The sequence below is a fragment of the Sycon ciliatum genome, chromosome 2, assembly GCF_964019385.1.
Source record: "Sycon ciliatum chromosome 2, ocSycCili1.1, whole genome shotgun sequence".
In the NCBI taxonomy this organism is placed as follows: domain Eukaryota; kingdom Metazoa; phylum Porifera; class Calcarea; order Leucosolenida; family Sycettidae; genus Sycon; species Sycon ciliatum.
In genome coordinates this window covers 38,130,375-38,140,632 of record NC_088644.1, presented here as the reverse complement: position 1 = coordinate 38,140,632, position 10,258 = coordinate 38,130,375, and the positions used below count along the sequence as shown (strand labels likewise).

The 10,258-nt window shown below is 46.5% G+C and overlaps 1 protein-coding gene across 2 annotated transcripts; it reads right to left on the bottom strand.

Annotated features, from left to right (window-relative positions):
• Nucleotides 1-439: 439 nt before the first annotated feature.
• LOC135809972 (protein wingless-like) lies at nucleotides 440-10,206 on the bottom strand. 2 transcript variants are annotated; one of them, XM_065323424.1, is made up of 5 exons: nucleotides 10,096-10,206; nucleotides 8,614-8,861; nucleotides 2,740-3,005; nucleotides 2,118-2,191; nucleotides 440-1,306 (listed from the first exon to the last, which is right to left on the bottom strand). In XM_065323424.1, the coding sequence occupies exons 2-5, from the start codon at nucleotides 8,834-8,836 to the stop codon at nucleotides 901-903; spliced, it is 969 nt and encodes a 322-aa protein (XP_065179496.1). In that variant the 5' UTR covers nucleotides 8,837-8,861; nucleotides 10,096-10,206; the 3' UTR covers nucleotides 440-900. The 2 variants fall into 2 exon arrangements, with proteins under 2 accessions (XP_065179496.1, XP_065179495.1); XM_065323423.1 differs by lacking the exon at nucleotides 10,096-10,206 and adding an exon at nucleotides 9,149-9,876.
• Between the last annotated feature and the right edge of the window lie 52 nt (nucleotides 10,207-10,258).

Genomic DNA, 10,258 nt, shown 5'->3' with positions numbered 1-10,258 from the left:
GAAGAGACTTGATATGCTCGTACATGAGTAGTTCACACTCATTCAGGATTACCAATGCTTTTTTCTTTCTTTAGGCCAACGTTGAAAACAGCTCAGCAGTGCCTTCCACGTTGTCACTTGTACGTGTTCTGCACATCATGCAGCGGCCATCCTCAATCCGTATCCATCATAGTCGAAAAGGAATGGCAATGTCTTGCAGAAGAGTTAAAAAATGAACCGGCTCAAGTTGGTTTCCATGAATCATCAGTGTAATGTGTATTATGTCATGGGTATACACTATACATGATAAGCATGTGTATGGGCAGGAGCGACAGAAATCACGATAATCCTGCATAGAAACTACATGTATTAGCTCAAACTTAATGCAAGGGTGATGACCCGATATGCAGGCTAGTTATGTTAAATTATCGTGGAGAATGCATCGATCTCAATTGAAATGTAGACGACGAGAGAAAGTTCATTATTTAGAGTATAAATTTGCAAATTTGGTCGGCTTCAACGAGGCCTATTGTACAAAATACTGAAAATCAATCTATTTTAGTGCATAAGTTATGGGAAATTGCAACATTAACGGTGTACAAATCCGGAGTTAAAAGGACAAAATAATGAGAATTCAGTGGAAGAAAAATCCTCACACAAGCCGGTGCATGTAGGGGAAGGGGCAGCTGGTTTTAAATGCACTGATATTCTGCTACAACTCTTGCCATGACCTAATCAACTGCATGCTGGGTTTGTTGACATCTCAACTGTCAGAGAGTGAGCGGCTTGTGACAATCCTATAAGTGTTGTTTTGATGATGGATTCTGGATCACCGTGCGGCACAATATCACCATATTGAGGGGCCCGGTATAATTCAACTTTACAGGCAAAATGTGTGTTCAACTTCGTCCATTGTTTTCCTCACCAGCAGGTGTATTTTTTTGAGACCACACGACACCAATCGCACTCCACTCGACAGCACCAGTGGAATCTGCAGCGACATCTCTGCGACGCAATCCGACGCCGCTCGTTGTAGCCTCGCTGACAGCAGACGGTATCGCAGCTGGTCGGGCCTGCTATGCGAGGCTCGCACTCGCGTCCATGCGTTCCCAGCGACCCGATGGCCTTGTTCGGTTCACAGTAATCGGGGGACGGCTGCTGATAGACCAGCTTCTCGGTCATACGAGACTGCTTGAGAGACTGCTTGAGAGGATCGCTGGCGAAAGGAGCCACCTCCATCTCCGTGCTATTCCACACAACCCGAAAGATCTTGTCGTATTTTCGCAGTAACTGCTCAGCAACAACTCCGATGGTCGGCAGACTATACCTGAGAGAGCACATACCGGTGGTACACACAACAGCATTCAATGAGTGAATGAATATGAACAATAAGGGACCCACGCAGAATTCTATTGGCCAAGAATGATAGCAGATGTATCCGGTGCATGAACGTCTCACTTCAAGTAGGCGGACGGAGAAACGACATTGCTCAGTGGATATTCGTAGATACAGTTTTCTTTAGAACTATATGAGTATTAGTTTGTTTGGGAGAGTTTGAGCACTGTGCATCTCTTCTTAGTGAAATCTCTAGACATGGGAAGAAGGGAGGGGGGGGGGGGCACTGAGCAAGTATTCTCTTAGCTGATGACCTACATGTACAGTGGTGAAAAGTTAAACGCAACCTTCCAGATATAGCCCTGGCAAGGTTGAGGCACTCCAGCAGTGCCGGTAAACCTAGGTTTACCGTAAGCGTGGAGTTGCTGTTGGTTGCCTCTCAAAAAGATAATGTCATCAAAAAAAAAGCACTGATCCACTTCATAAATGTGTGCCTGTTAATTCTGAGTGTGAGGTAGGCATCTGAAGAGTAATGGAAAACACAGTCTTGAAAGAAACATCGATATTTTACCAATAGCCCCATGTTGCATAATACCCATGACATAGGGAAGGCGGCACTCATCTCTTCTCCCTCATTGCCTATCACCCCCCCCCCCCCCCAACTGAGGTCGGGAAGGGTGGGTAGTGCAGCAACAACAGCATGTGCGTGAGATCTTGCCCAGGCAGGTGAAGGAATACGAATAAGCCAGCGTGAATGCAGCCTAAGGTTTTCATTTGCAGTTCATGACATTGTCAGTTCTTACCAGCATGTCTTTTGTACACAGGAACCGGAAAAGCCATGGCACTTGCACAGGAACTGCATACTCTTGCCAACAACCTAACAAGATGGCACAAACAAAGCGTACTGCGGATATCAACATCATATTCTACACACACACACACACACGCACACACACACACGCACACAACCATGCACACTCTTGACCTTTCACCCCCATTGCCATGCAGCATTGCTGCAGCAGAAGCCATAACAACTTGTTTTCAGATTGCGCCATTCAACAGCTTGCAAGGCTGAGGAATTGACCGTCACTTTTCATCCTGGTCTACACCACATAGCGTTTTGAACTGGTTTTCTAGCCAGTGAATCCCACCCCATAGACACACCACTAAACTAAAGGAAGTGAAGTACCTCCTCCCCCCCCCCCCCCCCTCAATTACTCAAAAGGTGAGATACATAATTATGTTAGGGAAGATTAGGAAAGGTGGAGTGTGGGGGGGGGGGGGGGGGGAGAGACCACTTTAAAAAAATAATACAGTGTGCTAGTGTAACCTTGCCAATTTAGTTCATTTTGTAAATATTCTGTATCTACCAAATCATTGTTTAGTGCCTCATGCAACAAAAACGTCATCTGGACATTCACTCACTTTTCGTCCAAATCTATGATTGAGGCCGGCAATAGTTGATGTGGAATCGTTGGCTTTGACCATTCCCGACAGGAATTCACCAGCAAACTTGTCGCCACTCTGGAAGTCGTCACTGCACGATCCCCACGTCCAGTTCTGCCCGACAGCTTGTTGTGACTTGTTACATGCACAATGGGACAGTGCATCGCCTCGACTGCATGTCCGTGCTATGGCCAGAGTGATGCCGGCTGACTCTATACCGTGGACGAATGCCGCTTCAGGAGTCGCTGTGAGGAAGAAAAACATGGTCAAGCCGACAATGAATGCTGCTCATGTGAAGCAACCATAATGATGCAACCGGCAGCAATGGTACGCAATTCGAGGTACAACATTTCTCTCAAACGTGATACATGTAGATGCGACCATAAATTGGTATTGTACATTGTGGGGAGGGGGGTGTTTCATGTACCGTATTTGCCGGAGTATAACGCGCACCTTTGTATAACGTGCACCCCCAAATCTTCAACCACAAATTCACACAAAATGGCTCTATTCGGTGTATAACGCGCAGTCAAATCGGGGATATTTGGTTCTGAAATTGATCTCGTCAAAGGATGGTGAAACTTAAGAATATTTCCCAGTAAGTCAGACTATGACTATGAAATTCATGGAATTACGAACTGTGAACATGAAAACAACATTGATTTTCCGTGGATGTTCTCAAACGTCGATGAACCTGGGCACTCGCTCCGTACGATACAGTGCATTACGTGTATAGTGCGCACTTGAACTGTGGCACTTTTGAACTAGATTCTCGTATTCGGTGTATAGTGCGCACTGCAGATTTGAGCTTGAAAATTCACTGCTCAGGGTGCGCACTATACGCCAGCAAATATGGTATGAAATTAAGAAACTGGGAAAGTTCATAAACTAAACCGAACACCATCAGATGATTATGCACACATGCATGCACCATGTACCATTTATACACGTGTGCATGTATGCATGCACGCACGCTCGCACGCGCACATGCACGTGCACAAACACACACACACACACATGCGTGCACAAACACACACACATGCATGCACATACGCACACAGCATGCACACACACACACGCACACACGCACGCACACGCACACACACACACACACACACACACACACACACACCTCTCCCAATGCTACTTTATGCTAAAGCAATGAGTATCCTGTCACAGATCTCCACGCTACCCATTGTTCAGCTGCACAATCTAATTAACCAATTCAGCATTGAAATGGTGCATGATTACAGTACTATCATATGCACAAGGACAATTCTGCTAATCTTGTTACGAAACACTGCCATCTGCTATTAGTAACTGGTCACATCTGAATACTAGTATGCATCATGACAGACATGCAAGACATCTGTACAGGAGTATGGGACACGCAAACCGGCTTGGCGGCCAATTCCCAGTCAAAACATAACTGGAGTGCCAGTGATTGTCGATTAACATAATTTCTTGCCTTGAACATTTCCATTTCCTGAAGAGCAGTGGTATGTCCCTGGTGTTGTGCATAGCTTGGCTAAGTATGAGGCCCTAGTAGCCTAACTCCTAAAGACTGCGACTGTCTGCATGCCTGCATTCATGTACATGTACCTAACATTAACATGATGCTGTAGCCTAGTGTAGATACTACATGTAGTAATGAGAAGTTGACTGCCTCTACGGTACTGAGTCTATGATGGCATCTGTGTCTGCACTTTTCCCATCACTCGCTCTCTCTCAGACTTCACACACTGTCAAGGATGGTTAGGAGACATGCACTCTAGTACTAGTAGACCCGCATGTTCTCCAGCGTATTAGCCACACCACCAGCACAGAACGTGCAGGGGACAAGACTACACAAGTGCACTACAGGCGGCCAGCTTTCATGATCCAACAAGCTAGAGGAGAGTGCCACTGGAGTCCTACAGCCACTTGAAAACTGACAGAACCACTCATAGGCCATTGCTAACAGGCAGCCAAGCTTCCAAGTGCGTCCCTGATGAGGAGATCCAGCACAAAAATACAACTATTGGAGTGGTTTTGCAGCACAGTGCTAAACAACAGAGCTACATGGTATGTTGTACCGGTCATCTTTCAACACCCAATCCTGTAGTGGCATGGACGACTTGGTACTTCAGGTGTACTGTATAACTTCCAAGTTAGTAATTAATTCATTGAAGAATGTAAGTTGCATGCATTGAATAGCACAGCATGACGTTCTGTCACAAATAATTGTGAATATGCTTTCCCATTGTGTATGCCATATGACTGTGACATTGCTCACACCATTCTGTTTGCCAGAGCACCATGCCCACCCGGAGCGGTGGATCATTATGCCAACGCCATACATGTACATGTATAACATGTGTACTCAAAATAATTTTTAACACTTGAAGATCCTGTACAATACTCCCTGAGCAGCACTGAGGAGTAACCCAAGCTGTGAACTTGTGAAAATCACCAGTTGTCACGGGCAAGAGGTGATTGCCAAGCGGTTCAACCATCTCACAATGCTCCTCTACATTCCAAAGGTTCATGCTCATTCAGAAAGGAAAATACTGACTGGAGAATCTCTTGCAGTCTCGGATAAGCCATTTAGTGTTCAAGCAGTACATGTATATCCTCCAAAAATGTATGGCGAAGTCTATAAAGTACCGTGGCTGGTGGAATCATGCTGATCTTCAGAATGTACCTGGTTCCTGACTAACTGAGTTACAATAGAAACAGTCATCATGTGCTTTGTACATGCACAGGCAGTTTTGCCTTGGTCTCCAGTTAACTTGATTTGACCTCTACTTGAGAAAGCCAGGCCTTGAAATTATCATTGTGTTTTCTTCAAAAAGAGCTGTTCTTTGCACCAGGCCAGCCATCACTCTGCGGGACTGTAGTGTTGTGTGGCTGCCATCACTATAGAGCTCTGCTGCTCCAGCCCAGAACTTCCACGCAAGGGCAAACAGGGCAATTACGAAAGGTCTTTCTGCCCTGGAGGTGGTCTGACAGAAGACACACTAACACACTGACACACTCCACTCGCACCTTTCTACAGGAATGCAATGTGCAAAACAAGCCATCGTCCTTGATGAGCCGCTGTAGGACACGACTTTGTTGAAAACAGCCTTCCTGGAGTGTTCCTGCCAATTATGGAATGTGCCAAATCCGTTGTGAGAAATACTCCTGCCGAGAGGAGAATCATACTTAGTTATACCGTACATTGTACAACAAACCCTCTGCTCTTTGCCATACTCCGGGCCATTGTCCAGACTACCATCAGAGAGAACCCTTCTCTCGTACTTCAAGCATAACCATGGCTACTGGCTCTTCTGCGCCATACACCGTCCTTGCTCTCATGTCGATGATACATGAATAGTACAAGGCCCCTAGAAAAAGCATTTCAGTTTTTTGTTACGCGAGTTCTTTTCCAGATACAATCGGTGAACACTGTGACTTGGATCATGACACATGACAGACACATCACAGTAAGTTAGCCAAGGACACGGTGTTGATGAGGTGCATAGAGAGGAGTTGACCGCTAGACGCAGGCGTGAAGATACTGCTGCGGTGAGATGGTCTCACGAAACATGTCTGTCGCGAGACCAATACCACCCCGCGCTATGCGATCAACTGACAACCACTGACTAGTGGTATGACAATGGCACCTGTATTGGCAAGCTCTAGGAGATCACCATATTACTGTGCTTACACTTCCTCGACATAAGCACACGTAATGTGTTACCACAGAAGCCACTGGCGAATCCAATGACGCCTAATGCACCATTGGTCTTCGTAATCGGTACATCGGTGACACGAGCAATGCAATACCTAATCTAGATGAGTGCACACATCAGAATACAGCGGGAGATAACTGCCTGGGCATGCACACCCACTCCAGTGGGAAAGACCACATGATGTCTCTTACAAGCATTGGAACATCAGTGACTGTGTAACTAATGGACTGCCAATGACCAAACCCAGTGATTCTGAAAGTACATGTATACATGTATTCAAGTATTCAAGCACATACATGTACATGTAGCAGCTCTGGTAGATCTACCAAATTACTACTAATGCGGTAAGTGGTAGCTGGCTAGAGTGACTGGTAACACACAGTGTAATGCATGAACTGCATGCACTACGCAGTGTGTAGAAGAATGCAAACCTTTACTAGTGCATGACACGCTCTCGCCTTATCCCCCCAAACAGCCAACATCCTACAGGTATTATTACCTGCCTACATGTGATTAGCACTAGGACGGCATGTGGCGCCAGTTGATTACGTTTGGCTCCCAGCTCATCGCTCTAGCACAGCTGGAATGTAGGATGGCATCGCAACATGTGCAGAGCCATTATGTTTCTATCAAAACCCATAGGCAAAAGAGTGATTTACTCTCCACCCGCCCTGTCAAAGTCTTTCGGTGTCATGAAACCCTATCCTGCAGCATGGTACAGGCCCATTTCCTTTTGACAAAAGGGCCGAACACCGTTGAACTGAGGTCCGCCGTATTACTATTACAAAGTATGTCTACAGTAGAGTGATTGCTTGCCATGTTACATCGAACGCCCGATGATTTGCTAAGCGGGAGCAGCTCGTGAAGAGATGCCGACACACACACACACACACACTCTCTCTCTCTCTCTCTCTCACACACACACACACATGACAACACAGCTAGCAAGACTGTGAAGTCTGCAAGTGCTCCCTCTCCTGTTCAAGTGGCCGCTACACAAGCTCCACAGCATGAGCTACACCCTGAAACATGATCTCCCATCGTGTTGCGGAAGAAGTAACACTCGGCATCTCTATTCCAAACAAAAACTCTAAAACACCGTTTCTGTGTACACAGACAATGCTGATGGTGATGGCGTTGCATTGTACAGTTTCTGATGAGCCTGTGATTGCACGGTATCCCATCCCATCCGTGCATGTCACCAGTTATGCTGGAGTTTTGCATAACAATTGTAGCCTATCTCGGGGCGTAACAGTGAAAACTCAATATTATAACATTGTGAGCGGCACGGCATGCCTCTGCCCGGGAACAGATGAGGTCTAAGAGGCAAGTAGTATGCCCACCGAAAACGTCTCTATTGATAAACAACCTCCAATGTACACATTAATGTTTTGTTAGATGTGAAATGGACTCTCAGGTACTCAAATTTCAGAAATTTTTGGTGCTCAATATTTTCGGTATGAGGGCAAAAGGCCAGGTTAGGTGAACAGAAATTTTAGGTACAGAGAAGCAGTTCCCTATTGGATTATGCGTGTTAGTCTTTGTTCGGTGTGTTGAATTTTAGGTATGAAACAGATGCACCGAAAAATAAATTGCACCGAAAATTTGTGAAATTACAGTAAACTGGAATGGTCTGCACTTCCTCTCAACTGATCGAAACAAGCAATACTTGTCTAGGCACACTGAAAACCCCAAAATTCCTTTTATGATGATATGGGCAGGGTTTTTACTATCCTCTCAGTGCAGCTATTCTCCTTGGGCATGCTGCCACCTAATATTCTCTTTCTGAATATAGGTTGTGTAGTATGGGCACATCCTGTGTGCAGGAATTACATGTAGCTCGTCATGTAGGCCCTCATCAGACCGGTGCAATCAAGAAAACTCCAGCATAAGGAACACAATAGCGTTTTCAATACCTTTTCATTCACAGTCCAGTTACATGAAACCAATTATTGTTCCTGCAGGCAACGAACTCTCCGTCGACACGCGAACGCTTGCTACCGTGTAATTAAATTAGTTAGGCATCAACAAACATGATGTAACACTATCCTTCTTGTGACCGCTGCATTCACTACACAAGACCCGAACCACAAAGCAGACTTGACCGACGCAGCAGACCACACACAGCTTCACTCACCCGTATTCAGGACTTTGCTGAAGATGTTTGGCTGGTCGACTGGGCAGCTCCAGCGTCGCCTGGCGAAGCGTCGCTTGCATTCGTTCAGGCCAAGTCGGGTGCCGATCACGATCGGGCGGAAGAAAACTGAGTTCTTCTTGCACCAGTCCACCTGGCTCGTGCTCAGACCATAGAGACGCTTGCAGTTACCTTTGCGAATAGGTTCCAACTCGGCACTGCTCATTGCTGTTGCAATGTGATAAGGCAATCTGCACAGATTGAGGGTGGAAGAGCACCACGTTCCAGAACCAGAAAGACCCTTGTCTCAACAATGCACCCATTTTCTACCGAATAATTCACCAGCACACATGTTCGAACAAACCATTTGACAACAAAGATGATAATGCTATCATCAAAAGCCAAAGCGAAAGAGGTGTGTGTGGGTGACGGGCGGAGAGGGTTTGAGGGAAGCTTGGTATGGTAGTAGCTGGGGATAGTACATGTAGTCCGAACTCAAGTCGCACCCAAAACATACACAGATGGTAGATTTCTTTACCTGAGGTCGGGATCAAGTAGAGTGGTTGCCGCCAGATGTTTCTGAGCGGATAGCCGGTGAACGGATAGAAGAAACACCGCTGAGAAAACGGTGCATTCGACGAAAGTCATTTTCAATCCTTCAACGCTTAGCTCCAAAGTGAACAACTACCCAGTGCCGAGGTGGATGCAATCTATCTATTGCCTTCTCAGCGGGCGGCGTAGGGAACGACGAATTGAGTTTTCTCGAACGAAACTGCTATGCGCTACCTCTTCCTTGCCCTGCGGCAATGCGCACGCGAGAAACACACTGTCGATACTAACTAGCGGCAAGATAAAAGGCTACTCCGCTGTTACAACTGACAACCAACCATCACAAGGCACCGGTAATACGGATAGTACTGAGAGAATGAAGCCCCTTCTCCAGCGAAAGGTGTCCAACTCGACGATTTCCTATTTCAGAAACACTGCGGGGAGCGTAATGGCTAACAACTAACTGCATACAGAGCACAACACCAAGTGAAGTCAACTGCTTCGCCTCTGTGCCTAGACTTGCGTCTGTGGTGGTGAGTTTACCTCTGGCTGATGAGGAACGACTACGTAACACTCCAGCATTCCCCACTACTCACCGATGTCGAGCCTTGAACTACAAGACTGAGTTTAGCAGCGTTTGCGAATGGCTAGCCGGCTGACTTTCAAATGTCACACTTGAAAACTGTAGCTCATTGGCCAAATGAATACACCTAATATGCGACAGCGTGTACACAGGCACGCGGGTGGTGTGTGAAAACCCGCTGCCCGCACCCCTGCGGGGACGAAAATCATACCGTTGTGTTACCCCGCGCCCGGTACGGTCCCTCTAGCTATTCCGTATTCGACGTCACGTAAAACCAGGCGGCCTGAGCACGATTAGTATGCACTCTCCTCCTCTCTCTCTCGTAGACCCAGGGCCTACTAACTATTACTTACTATACTGCCAACACTGGCAACGGACATGACCGACGTCCTTGACAGACTTCGACCATGGTCCATGGCTTGGTAGACGTGTTGGTTTGCAGTGTCCTTCATTACGCGTTACGCACAGGCACTGGACCAGCAAGCTATCACGCTATCACTAGTGCACTGTATCACT